A 24,656-nucleotide genomic window follows, 5' to 3' on the forward strand; every position below is an offset into this window, starting at 1 on the left:
AAGTTATCTGCTGAGATACACACGGGTCTTGCTACAGATAGCACAGATGATCAGATGGCTAACATAAACTTGCCGCCCATCTGGTAGTTACACTCAAGAGAAAAGCTCACATATATCACAACACACAGGCACAAACAACTATGCATCCCTGTGTAAGCAGCCTCACACAGCAGGGTTCCCGTAGATGCGGGTAAACCAAGGACCCGATTTTGCTGATTTCACTGGGCGACCGCAACAGGCACTCTCCCAGGGGCGGGTCATCGGTTTCTGCCAGCCTAATAGGCTCATGGCTTTCCAGGCTTAGCTTACAGCCTCATCTAAAGACAGGAGGCTGTAAAGCAACCAGGAGACAAGAGGATGAGAGCATTCAACTACCACCAGCTATGGTGAGGAGAGGGGAACATCCCCCCCACTGGACGCACCCACAGAGTCACTATTCCTCACTACAAAGGAGGTCCGAGCTCTGGCAATGAGCCTCAGCACAACACACACATACTGGGGCCACCTCCTCTACCCATCGGCTGTACAGAATTTGCCCTGTCTGCAGATTTGAAAAGGAGAGACAGGGAGATGATGATAGCTGGACAATAAAACTGGGCAAGCGTTTTCTCTAGGGCTTACTTTATAAACTTTAGCAAAAGTATTACACGTTTTGACTTAGCTGGTGATGGAACGGATGAATTAATCACAAAACCTAAAAATCCCTTCCAGCTCTAAGAGTGCAGACTTTAATGTTCAGTTCATGGACGATTAAAAGTTGGCATTATCTTCAAAAGTACCCACTTAAGAACAGCAATTAGATATCTACTGGTTAAAACATCAGGAGAGAAGAGAGTGACCTCAGACACACACTCCTCATTAAGTTTTTCTATGTACTGTTTAATGTTCACATTTTAATAACTTAGGTTCACTATAGAAAATCTATAAACATTTAAGGCAAAAAAAATCCTGTCTCCCCCAGTGTGGATTTATCTAATTCTATTAGCACAGCTTACCCCTTTAAAAAAGAATAGCCGATTGGCTCCAAGAACTGGAATAGAAATGCATTGTGTTCAACTGTATGATACAGTTTTTCTTTAAACCTTAAAAATTTTTAAATGACATCTACATTGTTCCTACTGCACCAGTAACTCAAGCTATTAAGAGTTTGCAAGTGCAAAGGCTTGATACAAAGATCCTGCATTTTATTATGTTATTCTTTCAAAAAGGACTTAATACAAAGTCAGCATAAAAAAATTCGATACTCAATTTAAAACAGAAACAATAATTTCAGAAAGTCTGACATTCTCCTATGCAAAGACTGGGAGAGAAAGAAAGGGGTGGAGAGAAAAAAAAAAAAAAATTCCTTAATTTAAACCTTTCTTCACCCTGCTGGGAAGGCAGGCACCCAAACCATGACTCCAACTTAACCCCTTCTGGACTGGTAATTGAAGACAGGGCTGGAAGCAGTTTTGTGGAACGCTGATGGATAGTGTCATTATTAACCATGTGAATATACATGTATGGCACTTCTATTGCTGGGTTCCTGATGCAGCAGCCTCTGATACGTTTAGTTTGAGACAGTATAACCTTTATGTTGCCAAAGTCTCATTGTACATTCACCATCCCTTGCCCAGTCTCCCAAAATAGATTCCTGAGAAAGACATCATCATAAGGAATGTCCAGTTTGAAGGGGACCTAAAGGCAAAACTAAGAAGAACAAAAGCACCATGGTTACATGGTATGTGTTTTTCATAAACGAAAACCATGCAGTTAAAATAGTACATCTTGGCTCCACTCCATATCGACTAGTTTTTCCTTCTTTTCCAACACATCTTCTTTCTGACCTGAAGGCTGTGGATTCAAGATGGCTGTTTACTTTTTCAGATACAGGTGTGTGCCAAAGCAAAGCCAAGTTTGATTTAAGACAATAACAAACACTGCACCCCTCCTGGAATGCATAAACCAGTCAGAATACGTGGGGACACATACGAAAACAGCACTGGACAGTGTTTTCCTTGGCTAAAGAAAGGTGACTGGTTAGCCTGACCACCAGGGAAAAGCGAGAGTGAATATTTGGCAAAAGTGTGTTGTGGATACCGGAAGGTAGATGGAGGAACTGAAGTCTGCTGCAGCGCTCTGCCTCATGGCACCTCCTCCTAGCATATGGCCCAGCAGCTCTCCCAGGCCTAGGAAAGCCCACAGAAAGCAGCTGTATCTAAGAACAGACCAGGCAGGCATCATTTGAACCTTAAGATCGTCTCCTTACTTTCCTTTCCCTGAATGCTGGATCCTGCCTATTCCCTCTCCACACTGGACTACCAACAACAAGTAATTTAGCACCAGGACCTAAATCAGCCCCTTCCTGGGTAGTAAGGGGCACAGGCAATGGGCACACAGTGACGGTGGTCAGAAGTCAGGGACTGGACGCTGCAGCTGTCCCCTGGCAAGGCAGCTTGCTATGGAGCTTTGTGAGGACATATCTCCTGGGAAATAGAGGCTCCGAGCTGAACGTGCCAGCCCCAGAGTCACAGTGTGGGTCTCTCCCTGGTGGGTGTGGAGCAGCTGGAGGAGGATCGCAAGGGAAGGGGCTCCCGCCGCAGCCTAAAGGGAACATCCTAGCAGGCGAGCTCTCCCTGGGGCCTACCTGGTGGCCACACCACCCTCTCCTACACAAACAAACAATCCATGGGGCGGACCCGAGGTTGTGCATGGAGCCCAAGGGCACTCAGGGACAGACAGGCCCTCTGTGGCTCTGGAGACTGCCGGCCAGGATGGAGAGGACAGGTGGGCCATCATAGGGTTAAGAAAGGGCTTCCTGCTCAAGCCGGTAGGCAAGCAGGTCAGAACTAGGGCAGGCAAATTATCTCTTTGGGGAAAAAAAAAACAACCAAATCATGAAGAGCTGTAAACTGAGAGTGCACATGTGTCATTTTGATCCTTCTCTGCAAAACCTAAGGCAACAGAGAACGGAGACGAAGGCAGGCGTGTCATGAACAGCCCATGGCTCCCGTGGTGCTGGATGTTTACATACACAAACACGTGTGGACATGTCCTGTCGGGTTCCCTGAAACAGGACGAAGATGTGTGCCCTCCAGGACCAGGAGTGGGACGGCCGGAAGCCAGGGCAGGGCCGGGTGCTGGACGAGAGGCAGGGGCGAGTCGTAAGGCAAGGTTCCGAAGAACCTCCAGCTCCGCTTTGGTTTGCAGCTGTCACAGAAAACGCCAGGGAACCGCTTCTGGAGATGGCCCATCCCCAAGTCAGATGTCATCAGTCACTTTCTTCCAGGATGGCCATCTTCTGCTTCCTTCCAAATAAAGTGCAGATGGTCAAAGGACCCTGGTTTCTCATGTGCCAGCTCAGTCAGCCATGAAGAATAATAAAAACAAAGATGCCCCTCTGGTATACATATATATCTCTCTATATATTCTTTCTTTTTTTAATAAAACCACAAATATAGAACTTTTAAACCGACGTCTCAGACTGCAAGCGAAGGACAAATTTGTGAGATTTGGGGTCTATGAACTCTTCCGAGAGCATGATGAACGGGATTTTCTTCACATTGACGACGAGGCTGAAGTCCAAGCATTTGAGGACAAAAACGAGTCCATCCCGCAGCCCGTTGGTCACAGCCTCGTCGCTGACGAGCCGCCACTGCGTGGAGAGCCAGCGCTCCCGGTCATATTGCAGTGTGGGGCCGGCGCTGAGGTACCGTTCGAGGAAGGCCTGTAAGGACAGCAGACATGCTGTTAGGGGGGGAATGCCCACTCCAGGGGGCGCTGCCAGGCTCCCAGTCTTGGGGGAAGAAACATCCTCCCAACAAACCAGGACAGCCCGGCTGATCATATACCAGTTCCATCAGACCCGCACAACAGAGCCCTTTGCTGGCGAGAGAAGGCTTCCTGACTTTCTCTCTCTCCAGCCAGAGGGTGCAGACAGCGGTAAGCACAGGGGCGAGGAAGGCGGGGTGGCTGGTACCCACGTAAGCTGTGGCTCCAAGGGCCTGGGCCCCACGGCATATGCCTCAGCCTGTACCTGTTCATAGGTTGGTCTCCTCCCATCCTGAGAGCTCCTCGGGGCAAGTGCCAGGCATTCTGACAATGTGGGTGGAAGAAATACAGGGATATACCTGCTCACACAAAAATGCATGCTCTGCATTCACTGCTGTGTGCCTTTGGACAAGCCATTTAAGCTCTCTGGGAGTGGAGCAGATGGCAGCCATAATGCATAGAATGGCTGTGAGGACCAAATGGTTAACCTGAACCATCTCATGGTGCAAGATAAGGGTGGTTATGTGACTCTGGATGGAGTGTGCATGTGGCAATCCAAGGGCTGGCCAGGTCCCACGCCCACCTCCCCGTCCCAAGCCCTTGGCCCCAGGAGCACTGAGTTCCACGGGCGGGATATTCCCCTTGACATGTGCCAGTCCTCTTGCTGAAGGTTGTCCTTCGGCAAATTCCTCCTGGCTCTTTAAATTTTCTCAAACTACTAGCTGAGCCTCTCAGAGAGGTGAACATGTCCTGTAAGTGCCTATAAACAAGGGCATGACTCCCATGTGATATTCTCCTTTCTGAACAATTACTGCTGACTGCTTGTCTGAGCCCCACACTATAAACTATCCTCTCCTGGAGGGCAGGAACTACTTTTTAATATGAATTTCCCATGTGCCTGGCATATGCTGGAGGCTCAGCTGTGTGTGTGTTACATCAGTAAATATATTGCTTTAGCTGTGAGAAAGAAAAATGAACAAACCAGGAATATAGATAGAAAATATTAGGATACACCATTCTGGCCCTAAACAAAGTGGTGTCCTCTTCCATCCATACCTTACTGTTGCCAGATATAATATTTCTACCTGTAAGTATCTATTCTGAGGCAGAAAGGAGAGCTGTGCCTCTACTATAACACAAAATTAGTTCTTTTATAGAAATTCCCCAGCAGTCCAGTGGTTAGGACTTGGTGCTTTCATTGCCAGCCCCTGGTTCAATCCCTGGTTGGGAAACTAAGATCCCACAGGCTGTGCAGCAGAGCCAAAAAAAAAAGAAAAAGCTTTTATGAATCATAAGGAAAAGAAACAGAGAAATGAAACTAAGAAGATAACTTTTAAAATAGAAATAAGATATACAAAGATATTCTATCACAGTAATAGGTAAAGAAAAGTGAAAGCGTTAGTTGCTCAGTTACTCTCACTCTTTGCGACCCCATGGACTGTAGCCCACCAGGCTCCTCTGTCCATGGGATTCTCCAGGCAAGAATACTGGAGTGGATTACCATACTCTTCTCCAGGGGATCTTTCCGATCCAGGGATCAAATCCAGGTCTTCTGTGTTGCAGGCAGATTCTTGTACCATCTTAGCCACCAGGGAAGCCCATAGTTAAAGAAATATGAATTCAAATAATACAACAATATATTTCCCTCCTCTTAGATGCATGCACGCTGTCGCTTCAGTTGTGTCTGATTCTTTGCAACCCTATGGACTGTAGCCTGCTAGGCTCCACTGTCCATGGGATTCTCCAAGCAAGAATACTGGAGTGGGTTGCCATGCCCTCCTCCAGAGGATCATCCTAACCCAGGGATCAAACTTGCATCTCTTAAGTCTCCTGCATTGGGAGGCGGGTTTTTTACCACTAGCGCTACCTGGGAAGCCTCTTAGATGAGCATGATTAAGAAAGAATTATAACACCCAATGCTGTCAAGTGGGGTGGGGGGGAAATAAACAAGTAAACAGTCTCATGTCCTATAGGCAGAAATATAAAACAGTAACACCCTTTAGAAGGATAATTTGGCAAGATCTGTACCTTTGATCCAGCTATTCCTCTACTAGATATTGATCCCTCAGAAATACTTGCATATATGCACAAAAACATATGTAAAAAAAGAGAGATTCATTGCAACATTGTTTAGATGCGGGGCTGGCAAACTTTCCTTTAAATGTAAATATTTTTGGCTTCGCAAGGCACACACTGTCATAACTGCTCCACTCAGTTCAGTAGAGAGAAAGCAGTCGTAGACAATCTGTAAACAAAAGGGTGTGGCTGTGTCCCAATAAAACTCGATTAACAAAAACCACCAACCCCTAGTTTAGACTAACGAAAGATCTTAATCCAAATGTGCATTAGTAGACCATCCGTTAAACAAACCATGGTATTCAGTGGAACAGGACACAGCTATTAAAGTGAATGAGGGAAATCTGTATGACAGAGATGGGGAAGTACTGACAGGGAAAGACAGCCAAGAACAGCTTTAAGTGAAAAAACCAAGTTTCCAAACTATACCTTATGGTATGAGATTCCCATTTCTTTCTTTTTCTTTTTTGTTCATTTCTGCTTTAAGCACACACACACACTTGAAGGAATATAAACCCATTCTTTATATTAGTAAGAACTGTTTAGGTGGCAGGGATGAAAATTTTACTTCGTACATTATACTTCTCTTTAATGTTTGGATTTTTATATAAAGATTATTAGTTTTAATTTGGAAAAGTATACTTTTTTTAAGTGAAAAAGAAAGCAACCAGTAAACTTAAAAACCTTGAGGAAAAAGGAAAATAACCACTTCCATTCTATGTGGTATGAGCTATCCCTCTGCATAGGCAGACATGCTGTACTCACTTGCAACCACAGTGTTCATACTTTTTTGCATTCTGCTTTTTGTAACTTAATATTCTAACAGATTCTTCTACATTTTAAGAGGTGATATACCATAATTTGTAAGCCACTGTTCTGTTTTTAAGTTATTTCCAGTTTGGAGTTAATAAAGAGTATTTTGCAAAATAATCCATATATACATTAGTGTGTATCACTGACTGTGCTAAGTGCTTTTTCTAGGAGGGGAATTAGTGAACCAAAGAATATGGAAAATGTTATGGCTTCTTACTGAATATCTCCATATTACTTTCCTAGGGTTTGATAAGGTTAGTAACAGTGCAGCCAGCAGTTGTATATGTATGGGGCAATGTGTGAACACAGGCCTTTATACCAATAATATCACTACCAGTGTTACATGCAAACCATATGCCAAGCTCATTTATTCTCTACCACACATGTCATGCTGCCATATTTAATATAATTCTCATACAATGATCCTATCAGGCAGATGCTATTATTATCTCCATTTTATAAAAGAGGAAACAAGTGTAGAGTAACTTAGGCAAAGTCACAAACCAATTAGGTGGTAGAGTCAGATCTGAATCCACTTCTGTCTGAAGAGGTCATTGGCTGAACACTTTATTTTGCCTCCTTGGCCACAGCCCTCTATTAGACACACGGAGGTTCTTTGCAACATCCCCAAAAGTGTGCTCATGTCATAACGGTCCAGAAGATCACTTAGTAAAACTAACCCCCCAACAGACAAAACGCAAAACAAAGTGAGGGCATGGTTTCTACCCCTGATGATAATGGCTATTTATTTGGTCCTTACATTATGACAGATGCTATTTTAAGCACTGCACAGTTTTTTTAGTTCTCACAACAACCCCATGAGGTAGACATTGGTATTATCCCCATTTTACAGACTAGGAAACTGAGGCACAGAGCCATTAAGTTCTTGGCCCAAGGTTTCCCACTAGTTGATGGAGGTGCCAGGTTAGAACAAATCAACTCAGGCCCAGGATATACAGAGTACCCTGAATTACTACCTGGGCTATCTCTAAGTGAAAGTCTTTCCTCTGCTTGAATCCAGAAGCTTTCAATTCAAAGGCATGTTTAAAAAACAACCATACCCGGGAAAGAGGCAATGTATGGAGACAGTAACATGAAAACATACATTACCATATGTAAAACAGACAGCCAGTGGGAATTTGCTCTATGATGCAGGGAACTCAAACTGAGACTGTAACTTACCTAGAGGGGTGGGATGGGGAGGGAGGTTTAATAGGGAGGGGACATATGTACACCTATGGCTGATTCATGTTGATGTTTGGCAGAAATCAACACAATTCTGTAAAGCAATTATCCTTCAATTAAAAAATTAATAAATTTTTTAAAAAAGGAAAAAAAAAAACACAACTGCACCAAGACAACAAAATAAGCGAGAAACATTAATTCTTATCAGTGGGTGCTTTAGAGAAACCGTTGAACTTATCATCCCTGAAAACACCCTAAAATGGGACTTGTGAGCTCGGCGCCAAGACGCACCTTTGGGGTCATGCTGTGGGTGATGCAGAAGGCCAGGTGCTGCAGAATGCTCTCCATGCTGTGGGAGTTCTGCTGCCGAGTGGTGCGCAGGTACTTCTGCAGAGCCCGGGCCATGGAGGGGAAGATGGCTTGGGCGGCCTCCCTGGGGTCCATCACCTCCCCTGGGGCCTTCTGCTGCTCCTCAGCCTGGAGACGCTGGATGTGGATGAAGGCTTCCTCCACGGCGACCACCAGCCTGGAGGCGATGAAACATGGTAATCAGACAGCGCTGCAGGGCTTGAAAACAGAGTCACACAGGACGTGGGAGGAGGACTCTCAGTCGGCCACCAGCTGGCCCAAGGCTCCCATCCTCAGGTGTCACCCCAGACAACAGGCAGGTGAGGGAAGGGGAAAGGAAGACAAAGGCAAAAGTAATACGTGGAATGGGGGCTCCGGGGAGAGGAGGAAGGAGGCTGGGACTGCGGAGATGACTCCTAATCTCAACTCTGCCACTAATTTGCTTGGGAGACCCACTACAATGAAGTGTGAGATGAAAAGAGTTTTAAGGCCCCTCAAACCGTGGCTACAAAAGACTCTGCATGCACTGAGAGGTGGCCGGTGGTACAGAAGCAGCTTTATGCAGAACCAGAGCTGCATCCTCTCCATCCAGCCGCCCACACCAGCAGCCCCAGGGAACAAAGAAGGAAGGGGCCCAGCACATATGATGAAAACCATCTTTGTCCACTTCAGCTAAAGTGATCAGCTCTTGAAAACCAGCAAGGGCCTGGGGATAGAGGGCGGGCCAGTCAAAGTGTGGGCTGAAGGCCAGCAGCTTCATCATCAGTTGGGAATTTTTAAGAAATGTAAATTCTTGGGTGGGCCCCACTCTAGACCTACTGAAAAGTAAGTAACCTTTGCGGGTAGGGCCGGAACCTGAGACCTGTGTTTTAACAAGTCTCCTGGTGATGCTTTTGCATGCTACAGTTTGAGAAATACTGGAGCGAAATTCCCTCCAAAGACCCAAGCAGGTTGTGTTTATAAACTGAAATTTCATTCTGGTTAAAGAAAACAGAGTCTTCAGAGAACAGACTTTTAGTTGCCAAAGGGAGGGAGGGAGGTGGATGAGGGACAGATGGGGAGTTTGAGAAGAGATGCACACTATTTTATGCAGGAGGGCTTCCCGTTTGGCTCAGATGATAAAGAATCCGCCTCAAGGCAGGAGAACCAGTTTGATCCCTTGGTTTGGGAAGATCCCTTGGAGGAGGGGATGGCAACCCACTGCAGTGTTCTGGCCTGGAGAATCCCATGGACAGAGGAGCCTGGTGGGCTACAGTCCATAGCGTCGCAAAGAGTCAGACATGACTGGAGCGACTTAACATGCATGCACATTACATGTAGGATGGATAAACAACAAGGTCCCACTGAATGGCACAGGGAACTATATTCAAAATCTTGTGATAAATCATAACAGAAAAAATACGAAAAAGAATGTATATGTATGTGTAACAATCACTTTGCTATACAGTAGAAATTAATGACATTGTAAATCAACTACATTTCAGTAAAATAAATTTTAAAGAAAGAGTCAGTGTACATTCAAAAAGAAAGTCTGGTCGGGGTGCTGGTGTGGGGGCTGGGCAGTGTACCTTGCTCTCCGCTTCTTCACCCGCCGCTCGTGTTCCGCCTCCTCATAATACAACTCGTTGTGACTCGAGTCCCTGCGCCGAGCAGCTGCGGCAATCATCGCCCGGGACTGACCCGTGGCATTGTTACTGGGGCCTTTAGGGGAAAGGACAGTGGAGGAAGGACAGTTTTAATGCCTTGGGGTGAGAAACAGCAGAAAACTAGTCCACAGTCTGTCAGTACCATCTGCCCAACCCCTGTGAAGCCCATATACAAATCCCAAAGGTAACCTCCCAGAAAGATGAACATGACCCCTGCTCTGCGCTCAAAATGCTCACAAGAGGAAGGAAATCTCCTGAACACTCAATCTGATGAATGGAAATGGAAAAAAAAACTCCATAGGAGATGAAGAATGCTTGACAATTAAAATGCTGACCCAAAATAACAGAGTGTGCTGAAGATGTTATTTACCATCTGTCACAGGAAGTTCCAGTTTGGCCATCAGAGCAGCTGGAACATGCATTTCAGCGATGAGACAATGGGAGAAAATGAAAGGGATGGGGAGAAAAGGACAGAGAAAAGAGTCAACACCCACACAGACACTGCCAAGCTCCTGCTGGAGTGTCATGGTAGCCACAACTGTTACAGAAAAGACCCATGCTCGGGGCTGGCAAAATGTAATGTTCATTAAGACAGACCTAGAACTCCTGGTCTCATGGCCCTGACCATGGATCGCCTGAACTTTTCAGAAAGACAAGGCAGATCGCATGCTTTCTTACGTAGTATCTACTTAACGGCTTGGCTGGCTAATGGGATTCTGCACTAAGTTTTCAGATCACAGGTGAAATTTACCTATCCTTTAAGATTCACAAGACAGTGAACATCTCATATAGCCAAAAGGATGACAAAAACCAGGGAGGATACTGTCACCCAAACTGATACCACCTATAAATTACTTGACTTGTTAACAACATGATCTTCTTCCAGGTTGCAGAGTTCTTGCCCTAACCCAAGGTGTCCTGCAAGTAATGATACCGTGTCCTGTTTCTTGCACTTACCCATCTGATAGCCTGAAACACAGCTCTGATGTCCCCACACTGGCCGCTGGCGTCCCTCCACCCACTCAATCCCAGCTCCCAGCCAGGACTGAGAAATGCCTGTAAGAACCTCACCAGATGCCTGGCCTGGGAGTTACAGTCTTAACAGATTGGGGTAGCTGAATCTTCAGGTAACTTATCCAAATTTTGAAAGCAGCCTTTTCCTATGAGCTTTCAATGTATGATATTCACAGTAGGAGGCAGAAAAACTACATCATTATTGCTCCATGTAGTTTTCATAAAATCTCAAGATGAATGAAACTCCCACACATGTAGACTGTAAATCAACATTTCTGTAAAAATATGTTTGCGAGCAAATAAAAAAGAAAGAGGAAAAGAAAAAATTGTTCTGACATGAGAATGTACCACTAAAGGCAAACTGAGAGAGGAACAGAACCAAACGGAACAGAGTTTAATCTTTGTAGCTGTCCACCTGCTCCCACACCCACCAGAGACATCACTTCAAGGCACATACCATCTACGTTGTAGACTTTCAGCCCGGCCATGTGCTTGGCTGCTCGGAATTTGGAGGCTGTTAGGAGGTTGGGGTTATAGATGGTGAAATCTTTATAGTAATTTTCCAGAACGACCAATGCTGCTCGCTGGATACTGAGAAAAGAAGATAAAATTAATGCAGTTTTTTTCCCAGTAGGTCCTATGTGAAAAAAGAAAAATCATCTTTTGGAGTCAGGTAAAATAATGAAACACCAAAGGTAGCCTCATACAGAAGGCTCCTGGGTTTCACCACATCTTTTGTCTCCAGGATGAAAATTTAAAGATGAAACTAAGCCCCATCGTCCACTGGATTTTATGTCTTCTCCCAGGCCACATCATTAGCCACATCAAATGCAGCCAACAGGTGAGAAGGGAATGTTATAACTTCTCATTTAGATTTCTTTAGGCTACACAGAACTATCCTCATTTTTCCAGTTTACAGCAGAACAATCTAAGGACCCCCCCCCCCCCACCCAAAAGGTCAAGAGACTTACAGATGGCTGCAGAGTATTGAGTGAAAGAACAAAGTATAGATTAAGTTTCTCAGGATCCAGAGCAGTGTCTCCACATACACCTCATTGCCCCCAGTGGAAGGAAGGTAGGGTTTTCAGTTTTCTATAGCTCAAACACCTGCACAAAGAAGAGTGCGCTGGAAAGATGCTAGCTGCAGACACCTCCTTCTCTTAGTCCCATCCATCCCAGGCCAGCGAGAACTCCTTCTTTCAGAGAAAGTAAGACCCTTTTCCTTCCCCTGAGGCATCAGCTGAGACCTCCCTCTTTCTTGGTCTGCAAGGCCTCCAGCTCCATGAGTTGCTGCCTCCGGCCCTCCAAGAGGGTATGTGAAGGGGATTCTCCCTGCCAGTGTCCTGAGATCTCTAACCTGTCCTTTGCTTGGCCCCTCATCGAGCAGTGGAGGAGCAGAGAAGAGGCAGCAGGGTGGGGTGGGGGGGTGGGGCTGGGACACCCATACTCGGCATCAGTCGCAAAAGAACAGGTTCTTAGTCACAGATGCAGGACACTCCCCACTTCAAAGAGTGCCCTATACTAACACAGCCAGGGATTTTACATACCTCATCTCACCTGACACTCACAATCATTCAAGGGAAGAAAACCAAGACTCAAAAATCCATGACCTGCAGGCAGGATAACATCCACCAAACAGTAGCATTGGAACTTCAGTATGGATCTCCATCCTCTAACCTGTGCTCCTTCTCCCAGATGTGCGGCTGCTGTAGGACAGTGCAGGTATGTACCAACCTCTCCAGGTCTCTTAGGTGCTCACCAACCACTGGTATGCTAAACTCCACAAAGTTATTTGTATTCTGCCCTTTATATCTGTCTTCCTGGTTCCCTGCTAAGTGCATTGTGTTAAGTCACTTCAATCGTGTCTGACTCTTTGAGACCCTATGGACTTTAGCCCACCAGGCTCCTCTGTTCATGGGATTCTCCAGGCCAGAATACTGGAGTGGGTTGCCATTTCCTACTCCAGGGGATCTTCCCAACCCAGGGATCGAACTCAAGTCTCCTGTAGCTCCTGCATTGAAGGCAGACTCTTCCCCGCTGAAGTAGATGCGCGTATAAGGATTATTTACAATAGCCTGGGCATCAGGACACAACTGACTTTAATTCCTAGAGGATTCCATTGCCTGCTATACCTCTCCAACAGGCTCAGGGATCTTCACACCAAGACAAGATAGCCCCTAACCCATCAGTTTGACACTGTCAATCTAGTCCTCAGCTCCCCTTGGGGTCGTGTCCCCAGAGTTTAACATGGGAATCGAAAAACAGTCTAGAAGTCAACCAGCTAACCTCCTTGAGAGCTGAGTCACAGCAGTACTTTCTGACTCATATCCCCACACAGGGCCTTGATCTGTGATCTGCATTCAGTCAAGGCTTAGTATCAACCTAGATATGCACACTCATGCAGGGCTGGAGAGAAGTGGCAAGATCAACTTCCAGTAACAGAAGAATAAGATTCCTAAGAGCAAACCCACATTCAAAAGCCCTAGTCATTCATGTCTCAGTTGCCCACTCATCATGTTCTTATTTAAGTACCTGCGTCAGTCAAGTCCTGGGAATGCAAAGATAGGGTAGGAAGAGCTTCTCCTTGCTGATCGAAGTGGAACGGAAGCTCTGTGACCACCAACTGGAATGCACAGGAGCCAAGGAAGCACAGAGGAGGGCTTCTAACCAGCCCGGACTTGGGTGGGCACCTGGGTGGGCTTCCTGAGGAAGTCAAGGGGCCCTTGAGGTTTGTGTATCACAGATCTTTGTGCAGAAGACCTCCCAACTTCTATAGATGCCCCCGCCCAGCAGATCTCTGGCTCAGCAGGGCCAGCCTCCTCCCTGTTCGTCTGTCTGCGACCGTCCCCCTGGAGTAGGGCACGTGCTGCTTCGGCACACCTGCTCCATCCTAGACTGACCAAGGCCCCTGCCTAGTCACTCGTCAGTCAAACGCTAGTCAGTCATTGCCTAGTCAAACGCTCCGGAGCTCCTGTGTACCATCCCCCTGCCCAGGTACTGCTTTTCCAAAGTCTCTGGGCCTTTTGGAGATGAGGAGCCCTTCCACACAGACACAGGTCTGTTCACGCACACAGATTCTCAGCCTGCAGACCACTTCACCCCACACTCCTGCGCTGACACAGACACATCTCGAGAGGTCTGGATTCCAGCACAGAAGTATTCCCCTGATCAAGATTTAAAACTTGGTTATTCTCAGGCCCGTCTTCAAAGCAAACCCTCTGTGGTTGTGGGGTTTGACTTTTTTGTTCAGCCAGCCCGCAAGGAGGGGCCTGGGAGGCAGAGACGGAACAGCTGGACTGGAGCCTGGTGGCCATATTTTCCAACCTCTCTGCCCCCCAAACCACCATGTCACCCAGAGAAACGGTGTCTGCCCACGCCCAGCTATGGAAGGGCTGGGCAAATCCACAGCCTGCATCATGCCAGAGCCCTGGGAGGCCTAGGGAGGGCTCAGGGACCAGACATGTAACATGGGATAGCTGGCATTCTCTTCCTCCAGCCCCATCTCAACAGAGGCTCCAGAAAGCCCCAGAAGCAACTGTGGACCTGCTCTCCATCCCCACCCCAACCCCCTGCCCCCAAGGTGACAGCTAAAGTGGAAGGTAAAAAAGGAAAAAAACCACACACACACAAAGCTGAGATTTGGATTAAAATCCTGTCTGTCTTTCCTCATCTTTTTGAAGACAGTCAACTATGTGATATATGACCGGAGTCTTGCTGACGAGTCGGCATGATCATCACCTGCATTAAGCGCTGGGCTGTGCCGCCTACTTATCAGAGCAGAGGGGTCAGACCCCATTAGGAGGCGGAGCTCTGTGCCCACGCCCACGCCACGTTCTTCTCCGTGCTCTCCCTCACAACTGGCTATCAGAGTCATTCCTAGTTGCTGCCTTGGGCCATCACCCTCTGTCCCAGTATAACTTCAACGTTAGTGTGAACAGAGAAAATGAGCTTTGAGGCACCTGAGTGAGGAGCTCTGCTCAGACTAAGTGACTCTCGCTCCAGTACAACAGTCTGATGTCAATTTCAACCCCAAATCTAAGGTCTTTTTTGTTTCTATTCTGGCTCTTGATTCATGCTCTGAATTGGTTGAGTTTGCTGAATAACCAGGGTAAAAGAAACCCATGACTAACATATCTTTTGGCACCTCCTGAGGGGACACCCTGCAGGGTACCCTGGCATTGGTCTAGGTCATGGTCCCACAAGGCTAGGATGCAGGAGCACCCCGTCCTCAGCCAGTCTGGGGGTTCAGAAGCTACCTGCCTCTACCCCTTGTGTGTGTGCTAAATCACTTTAGTTGTGTATGACTCTGCAAGCCTATGAACTGTAGACAGCCAGACTCCTCTGTTCATGGGATTCTCCAGGCAAGAATACTGGTGTGGGTGGTCATGCCATCCTCCAGGGGATCTTCCTGACCCAGGGATCAAACTTGAATCTCTTACATGTCCTGAACTGGCAGTCAGGTTCTTTACCACTAGCGCCATCCTTAGCATCTTTCAAATATAGCATCTCGCAGGGCCAAAGGAGAACTGACTTCTTTCAGGAAACCTTTCCAACCCAATGGTCCCCACTAATCTCTCAGCAGAGTTTCAAGTGCTAGGGTGGTTCTCCAGCAAGCCTGTCAAAGTCTCCCTCCATCCCCTGACACAGGGAGACACTATCTGTGGCTTCCCCACAGTGCACGATACTCGTTGGCCCAGCCTGCTCATGGAGAAAATCCTAAAACTGCCAGAGGTACAGGATAAGCGCTGAGCATGTATTTCATAAAACCATGGGGTTTCAGAAGCAAAGGGGGCTCAGAGATGAACAAAAGTAAACCCGTCAACTAGTCCAGACCAGATCATCTCAAGGGAAAGAGGGAGGAAAGAAAAACCAGTTGGTGAGAAACGTGCCACCTCTCTTATCACCATCACAGTCAGAGACAAAAGGCAGTAACCTGGCTAAACAATCCTCATGCAGAAACCCTGTAATACAGGCAGGTGGAGCCTGATGTCCAGATTGATTGTGCATAGGGCCCCACCAAAACCTCATGGCAAGGAGCACTTTCCCAAGATATGGAGCTCTGAGCTCAATAATTACTGCATTTGAATACACCCTCCCAAGTCACTACCCAGGGAAATACCTGTCTTCACAGATTGCAAATATGTGGGGAAAAGAGCCCATAGATACACACAGCTCATAACAGAAATTCACTGGCGACCTGCACAAAGACACAAGTACAGGGCTTCGTGGCTCAGGGGTAGAGATTCCGCCTGCAGATGCAGAAGACAGGGTTTTGATCCCTGGTTCAGGAAGATCTCACAGCACAACTATTGAGCCTGTCCTCTAGAGCCCAGGAGCCACAGCTACTGAGTCACACGCCACAACTACTAAAGTCTCTGCGCCCCAGAGCCTGTGCTCTGCAACACGAGAAGCCACTGCAATGAGAAGCCCGCACGCCGCAATTAGAGAAAAGCCCGTGCAACAACGAAGAACCAGCCACAAATTAAACAAATAATTTAAAAAGAAAAAAGCAAGTACAGGAATCCCAAATGGGCCTAGGAAAGGACAACATAGACGATGGAATACCCATGATCAGGACCAGAAGTAGCTGATATCGTTCCCAATGGGAAAGTAACCGCCCAACACTACTTGGTTCAAACTTGAGCTCGTGGACAAGACAGGGCAGCGATGGATCAGCACAGACGTCTGAGGGAATTCAGCATCCACAGTGGAATCTGCAACTCACCCTTGCCTTACTGGCCTATTTTCTTTTCAGGACAGAGAACGTGGAATGTGAAATGATGCATCTAATCAGCCATGAAACATCTTCCAGTGTCAGTAATAACCATCATACAAGTGCCATGGCAACGGAGAAGAGAGCTCCATCTACGTGCCACGTTACCAAAACACCAAGAGACGCACCTCTGAACACAGTTCAAATTTAGTTCATAAAACTCTGAAAGACACGCCTTCAAAAAATAAATTCTGAAAAACAAAAACAAATCCATGTCCTATCTATAGTTCTGCAGCCTCCACATGCTCTCTGATAGGGGGAGAAGAAGGCTCACTGCAAATGGTGCGGGCTTGGGACCCAGAGAGCATGACCCTTGACTCTTCCATTATTCTCTGGCTTTGAACAAACTAACTCATTTCTCCACACCCCAGATTCTTCATCTGTAAGCTGAGACTATAACACCACAAGACAATCTCGCTATAACATGGTATGCGTGTGTGCTAAGTTGCTCAGTTGTGTCTGACTCTTTGAGATCCTATGGACAGTAGCCCGCCAGGCTCCTCTGTCCATGGGATCCTCTAGGCAAGAATGCTGGAGTGGGTTGCTATGCCCTCCTCCAGGGGATCTTCCCAACACTGGGGTCAAACCCACATCTCTTACGTCTCCTGAACTGGCAGGCCGGTTCTTTACCACTGGTGCCACCTGGGAAGCTCTATAACATGCTCAATTGTATAAAATGTATGACTAAAACGTTAATGAAGTGACGTGTGCAAGTCCAGTGCAGGCAGCTGATCAGAAATTCTAGTGACAGGTCGTGAGGTCCAAACATACAGGTCTGAGCTGGGACTGGAGTCACCCATGGTAAATTGTCTCATAAGCATAAATGTCAATGGGGACAATTCCAAAGTTAATGACTTCCTAAGACTTCAACAGTTGGCACTAAGGTCAGGAAAAATGTTGGAGACTCAGAGTCTGCCCTCCACTTTCCTATTTCCCAAGAAGAAGTTGCCTGCCTGGTTTAGGTTAGTTTTAAAGATTAAATGAGATAATAAACTTTAAGGTCCTGACCCAAAGCAAATGGCTTATTAATGGTAGCACCGTCCATGTTTATTGTGGGGGCCAATCTGTCCCCTGTGTGCACCAGTATGACCCTTCCCATCAAGGGCCAACACGTGGGTACCATGAAGACTGGTCCCCTCTGTATTGTTTTCCTTAGGGACTCACTATATATAAAGTCAGGCTATTCTCTGTTTTTATGCAGTATTTGCTGCCAACTCTCTGCTTTCTGAAAAATCAAAACTATAGCTTCAGGGAGTCATCCTGGTGTACAACATAGACCATGCACTGACTTGGAGTAAGAGGGCCCGGAATCCAGCTCTGATCTTATTGCTCCGTAAACCGTGTAAGTCATTTTTCCTTTTTTGGCCTGTTTAGTGGCTGATGACGGAGAGAGAATACCAACTACTGCACTTGGTTATTGAGAAGAGCAAATGAAAAACTGCCAGTGAAAGCATCTACAAACTATAAAGGATTATATGAACATAAAGCATTATCATATTACTAAGGAATATGAGTATTTTGTAGCGAGGGATAGGGTTGGTTGTTGGCTAAAATATTCACCCCATTCCTGGACATAAAAAGCATGACTCAATCTCTACTTACATCAAATCACAACATTTCAGAAATGAAGAGAGTTTTAGTGTTCACCCACCCAATCATAGACTCAAGAATAGAAGAAATCAGAGTCCATCTTGTCCCAACTTCCAATTCAAGCATAAGCTCTTTAAAACACCCCAGAAATCATTCAGCCTATGCTTGATAAGAAAATGTATTCTCACTCTGTACTAAAATGACCTTATTTTAAGTTCTACCCACTGGTCCACCCCCACCCCCGACTTCCTTCCACACCCAAGGCCCTCTTTCTTGTAAATGTCCAACAAATACTAGAAGAAAACAATTGTGGACATAAATCTCCTCCCTTTTAACCTTCCTATTTTGCAGATAAGGGCTCTGAGACAAAAAAAAAAAAAAGCATTGCCCTCCCCCCACCACACCCAGTACAGAATTGTCTATTTCCTGTTCATTCACTTTTCCTTGGATTTGACTGGGACTTCCGCAGTTAATCTTGTTTTTGTTCAGTCGCTCAGCTGTGCCTAATTCTTTGTGACCCCATGGACTGCAGCATGCCAGGCTTCCCTGTCCTTCACCATCTCCTGGAGTTTTTCAAACTCACGTCCATTGAGTCAATGATGCCATCCAACCATCTCATCCTCTGTTGTCCCCTTTTCTTCCTGCCTTCAATCTTTCCTAGCATCAGGGTCTTTTCCGATAAGTTGATTCTTGGCATCGGCTGGCCAAAGTACTGGAGCTTCAGCTTCAGCATCAGTCCTTCCAATGACTATTCAGGGTCGATTTCCTTTAGGATTGACTCATTTGATCTCGTTAATCTAGCATATGCTATTAAAATCAGAAATATGAAGGCTTTAGAGCTCACTCATCAGAGGCACACTTTGCAGCTTTATCTGCTCCCAGAGCAAAGAGAAAAGGGTCTGACAGGGTCAGGTGGGGAAGCCTTGCTCTGGTTTTAGCCACCTCTTTTCAAATGTTAATTGCTTCCTTTAGCTTGTCAACAAAAACAGCTTTCCCAATGTGCGAAAAACAAGAAAGCATTTCTTACATGCTATTGCCCCACACAGACTCTAGCTTTGTTGTTGATAATGTGGTGCTGGAGGAGACTCTTGAGAGTCTCTTGGACAGCAAGGAGATCAAACCAGTCAATGACTCCATGGATGTGAATTTGAGCAAACTCCAGGAGATAGTGAAGGACAGGGGAGCCTGATGTGCTGCAGTCCACGGGGTTGCAAAGAGTCGGACACGACTTAGTGACTGAAAAACAGCAACAACAGAAAAACCCCACTAACAGGAAGGCATTGGAGAGAGAGTGTTCTGACCACAGAGTGAAATCCCCAAAGCCCCCTTTCAGGGTCAATTTTCATTATCCTGCCAGCCAACTATAAACACTGACATTCAGAAAGATCTTAATGACCAGCCTTCACAACCCCCTCCACAGGCAAGTATTAATAGAAATTACGAACACCCACTAAGTCCCAACTTCTGGGATGGATGTGAATGACACCTCATGGGGCTCACAATCCCATCGATGATGACAACCACCTGAAGAGGTAGGTACACGGAGTGACCTGGGGCTGAGACACAGCGTTTGAGTGGAGGTGAAGATCCACAGAGAAGGCAGAGCCGAGTCTTTGAACTGAGTCTTAAAAGATGAATGATGGTCAAACCTTGTGGATAATAGGCTGTTAAGTCAATTCCAGGTGGAGAAAGCATCACAGGCAGAAACAGACTGGTGTTCAACAAATCCTTCTAAGTGGCTATGACAAGAGCAATGGGGTTGCAGGGGAAGAGCACCAAGGACTGCAGGCAGCTGCCGGAAGCCAGGAGGAGCAAGGGAGGCCTCTTTCTGGGTGCAGAGAAAACATGGCCCTGCCAACACCTCGATTTTGGATTTCTAATCTCTAAAACTCAGAGGAAATTGTTTCAAGCCACTCAGTTTGTGGTCCTCGGTGGCTCAATGATAAAGAATCAGCCAGCAATGCAGAAGCTGCAGGAGATGCAGGTTCGATCCCTGGGTGGGGAAGAGCCCCTGGAGGAGGGCAAGGCAACCCACTCCAGTGTTCTTGCCTGGAGAATCCCATGGACAGAGGAGCCTGGTGGGCTACAGTCCATAGGGTCACAAAGAGTTGGACATGACTGAAATCACTTAGCACACATGCACGCCAGCCACCATGCTACTTTTGTGTAGCACAGAAGGAGGGAGGCAGGTAGAGGGCCAGGCTGGGCTAAGGTTAACGGTGGCTGAGGCTCTGGACGAATGGCAAAGGAGAGAGGGTGAGCAGAGAGGTCGGCAGGGACACGGGCAGCAGCGAGGGTGAGCCAGAGGATGCAGCCAGTAAAAGGAGCCTGGGTACCACAGCCACCCCAGCTCCCGCTCCTTATGGTGCACTACCCAGTAGATGCATTTTAGGCTGGAAGCAGGTCTTTGAGAAAACTCTAAAATGAAGGATCCACAATGAAAATTGATTCAGTTCTTTGGGAAAATCCCACCCTGGGAGAGAAACGGATGACCTCGATTTGACCTGATTGCTACCTCTTCCCAGGACAGTGAACAAGGCGACAGCTTCCTGGATGTGTGGGTGTCACTGGACTTGGGAGGTAAACTGACTTCCATGTGACCGACAGTCAGGAGTGTTTGCAGTAATGCTGGGACTCATTCACGTGAGTCCCAGAGATGCAAATATAACTACCCCTGAACGCTGCTGCCACCTCCTCTGCTGAGAACTGGACACACAAGTGTTTATACCTCCGGGCCCTCCTGCCCTCTAATTAGAATCTTTGTCCTGTAGTAGCACTGGGGCCGGTAGCCTACACAAGTCCCAGGCAGATAACAGGCAATGGTCACCTTGGAACCTGAGAAGAGGGAGCAGCAAAGACTGGAATCTGCTTGTGCTCAGACAGGTCTGGGTTAGGATGCAGGAAGATGTGGGAGAAAGGCAGGATTTTCTGGGACCCTGTCATGACAGAGCAGGGGGGGACACACATGGCTGCTTGAGATCTCAAAGTGAGGCCCATCCTGAGAGGGGACAGTGGTCAGCATCCCTGTCCTGCTGGCGAGGTCCAAAGAGGCCCTTCCCCAGGCCACGTGGATTCCCCGGTGACCCAGCCTGCTAGAAGCTCAGCTTCAGTGACCACGTTCTCTGAATCGAGATCCGCACACTGGCAGGTGTCCCTGAATGAGGCTTTGAGCACCAGCTGCAGACAAGCCCTGCAGGGGATCCCACTGAAAGACAGCAAACTGCAAGCAGAAGCCAGGATAGCTATTTCTGGGAGGAAGAAGGGGAAATGAACGTGCGGACTGGAGGGCACTCAGGGCACTGCGGGCCCTTTCCTGTCCCTGTTAAGGGAAGCACACTAACTGAAACTGCCCACCCTGGCCAAGCACCTCAGTAACCATGTGTGTGAGTTTTTGTATGACAGGAGGTCGTGGTAAGGAACACAGAACTAATAAGCCACCACCAACCGGAAGAGTTCAGGAAAGGTCAAAAGGAGATCCCATGTGTCCAGCCACCTCCTAGAATCCTTCTCGCTGGACTCCATCTTGGCTGAGCAATGGATAAGCCACCAGGAAGGACCCTGAGTCAGGATGACTGGCCAAAGAAAACCTGGAAACTAATCCCATCACCATAAAACCGAGACTGCGAGCCACGTGGCAGAGCAGTTCTGGGTCCCCCCACCCTACTGCTCTCCACTCGGGTGCCCGTCCCCAATAAAGTCTCTTGCTTTGTCAGCTCGTGTCTCCTTGGACAATTCATTTCTGAGTGTTAGATAAGAGCCCACTCTTGGTCCCTAGAAGGGGTCACCCCTTCCTGTAACATCCTCCTTTAAGTTTGTGCTAAGAAAGTGTAACCTGGGAAATATCCTCTCTAATAAAACAAGCAAAGCCACAGACATCCAGCTCAGAGATCACACTGTCAGCACTGGGAGGAGTCATGAGCACAGAAGTGGCTGGCAGCTTCATACAACACCCCGGTCCTCCTAGTCGCAGGAACTAAACAACCAGACGCATGGCATCCCTCTAAGCTGGAACACGGCAATCATCGGGAGGTTCTGAGCTAGCTGACACCGCTGATGAGCGAGTCCCCACCCAGGGGATGACCCAGTCACGGCTGACTGTCCCCAAACAGAAAGATGCTGGCAGATCCCCCTCACCTGGGGGACCCACGAGCTGTGCTTCCCCTCAAGTGACAGGCTTGGCTATGGCCACATCTGCCCAGAGAGCCTGCAGCCCACTTCCAGGCCAGGGCACAAGCCCCAGCGCACTGTCACCTCCCACAGGGTCCAACCTGGGCTGCACCTGCCATGCCTGCGATGGGAATTCTGCCTTCCAAGCTTTAAACCACTGAGCTGAATCACACCAGATAAACATCAAAGACAGCCACCTGTTCTGGGTGCTTTGAAAAGCAGATTTAGATCAGGACTGAGAGCAGCTTCAGACGCACCCAGGATGCTCAGCTGGCCTACTCTTATCCAGCCTCACATCCCTTGACTCGGGTACCTCTGGCCCTAAGAAGAAGTGCAGGTGCCCACATGGAAAGATCTGGAGGCCAAGGGCAACAGGCCTAGCCTTTGGATCTCTACTTACAGAGATTAATCGAGGCCAATACAGAGCAGGACAGGGAAAGAGAGTCCTGTGCACGTGCCCTCGAGGGTTAGCAGAGCACACATCCTGCAGTAAATCACACCCACTGGTCTGTGGAGGGGACGTGCAAAATGCTGGGCTGGCCGCGGGGCGAGTCCCTGGAAAACAGACCACACACGATTCCAGTCTGGACCCACCACCAGCCGCCCAGGGCCTTGGGAAGACGGTGGAGACCAGGGTCACGTCCCGAGCTCTGACTTGTCTGCTCTGCCTCGGAGCAGGGCCTGTGGGCAGATGCCGTGCGAGGGCAGCCTTCCCGGCTGTGGCTGCTGCCAGCAGGCAGCTGAGCAAACACAGGCCCACAGTGTCCAGCACCTTACACTCTCATTAAAGCCACTTTTAACAGGCACCATGGGGCCAAACCACAAACGGCAGCTCTGTGCCCACCTTCCAAATTCTCCCACAGCCGAGCAGAGACTGAGCAAAATCTGACACTCTGCTCTTCAGCTCTTACTCATTCTTATCCTTTGTTTCCTTAGGGAGTGGGGATGGGGACTACAACTATCTTTACTGAAGAGCAGTTACACAAGAAGGTATATTTCTAAAAATGAAACTGCGTGCAAAGCCATGATCATAAAAAACATGAACCAAGACTTCTGGTGGTCATTTAAAAACATTTCCAATTTCAAAGGTGATGGAGCCAGGCTCTCAAGACAGCTGGTGCTGGTCTTAGACATGGAAGGGAGGGATCCACAGCCCAGCACAACCACCAAGCCTGATCAGCAGTGTAATCACTGGTTTTGCTATTATTTGACTCGGAATCACAGACATAAGATTTCCAGTGGAGATAGACATACCCTGAAAGAACCTTAACCTCCCCAGGAGACTCCCTTTCTCACCTCTAACTGGAAAGCCAAAGTGCCATGGAGAGAAACAAGGCCCCCTACTCAAGCTGAGAGGAAGCAGGCATGAGCTGGAGGACACCAGAAGCTTTGTTTCATGGGGTCAAGCTATTTTCACTGATCTGTGGCTTCCTGGGGCTTTGGGATCAAAGGTCAACAGTATGGGGAATGTTCCCGTCCTCAGCTCAGCCACCACGGATTGGGTGGCTTAAACAACAGAAACTTCTTTTCCTACAGATCTGGAGCCTCAAAGTCAAGTTCAAGGTCTAGCCCATTCAGTTTCTGCTGAAGACTCTCCCTGGCTTGCAGACGGCTGCCTTCTCACTATGCTCTCACATGGTCTTTCCCCAGTCCGCATGCCCCAGGAGAGAAAGCACACACATAAGATCTCTGGTGCTTCTTATAAGGACACTAATTTACAAGACTGATGACCTCCCTTAATCTTAGTTATTTCTTTAGAGGTCCTAACTTCAAATACAGTCGAACTGGGGTTTAGAGCTTCAACCTATGGATTTGTATGTGTGTTCAGTTACTCAGTTCTGTCCAACTCTTTAAGACCCTTGGGACTGTAGCCCGCCAGGCTCCTCTGCCCAGGGGATTTTTCAGGCACGAATACTAGAGTGGGTTGCCATTTCCTCCTCCAGGGGATCTTCCCCACCTAGGGATTGAACCTGCATCTCCTGCATTGCAGGCAGATTCTTTACCACTGAGCCATCAAGAAAGTCTCTCAACCTATGGGTTTGGGGGTACACAATTCAGCCTATAACATTCCATCTCTGGTTCCTCCAAATTCATGTCCTTCTTGCATGCAAAGCACATAAGCACATTCATTCCATCCCCACAATCCCCAAACTCTTATATTATTCCAGCATCAACTCTAAGTGTAAAGCCCAAAATCTCATCTAATCAGATATGGATGGGACTTGAGGCAAAATTCCTCCCCAGCTGTGAACTGTGAAACCACACAAGTTATGCGTTTCCAAAATTTCACGGCA

General features: G+C 47.5%; 1 protein-coding gene and 1 long non-coding RNA gene across 3 annotated transcripts in view; one reads left to right on the plus strand and one right to left on the minus strand.

Moving 5' to 3' along the window:
- Positions 1 to 701: 701 nt before the first annotated feature.
- Positions 702 to 24,656, minus strand: part of VANGL1 (VANGL planar cell polarity protein 1) — a 54,350-nt gene continuing 30,395 nt past the window's right edge. For both annotated transcript variants that reach the window (XM_070467253.1, XM_020900927.2), the window contains exons 5-8: positions 11,290 to 11,423; positions 9,741 to 9,873; positions 8,116 to 8,350; positions 702 to 3,706 (exon numbers count right to left, since the gene is read on the minus strand). In XM_070467253.1, coding sequence (XP_070323354.1) covers positions 3,446 to 3,706; positions 8,116 to 8,350; positions 9,741 to 9,873; positions 11,290 to 11,423 — 763 coding nt within the window. In that variant the 3' untranslated portion in view covers positions 702 to 3,445. The remainder of the gene's footprint in view (positions 3,707 to 8,115; positions 8,351 to 9,740; positions 9,874 to 11,289; positions 11,424 to 24,656) is intronic.
- Positions 12,391 to 18,105, plus strand: LOC139035024 (uncharacterized). The gene is made up of 2 exons (XR_011487545.1): positions 12,391 to 12,554; positions 17,980 to 18,105. It is a non-coding gene; the product is annotated as an uncharacterized lncRNA (long non-coding RNA).

This window comes from Odocoileus virginianus, chromosome 5, assembly GCF_023699985.2.
Source record: "Odocoileus virginianus isolate 20LAN1187 ecotype Illinois chromosome 5, Ovbor_1.2, whole genome shotgun sequence".
In the NCBI taxonomy this organism is placed as follows: domain Eukaryota; kingdom Metazoa; phylum Chordata; class Mammalia; order Artiodactyla; family Cervidae; genus Odocoileus; species Odocoileus virginianus.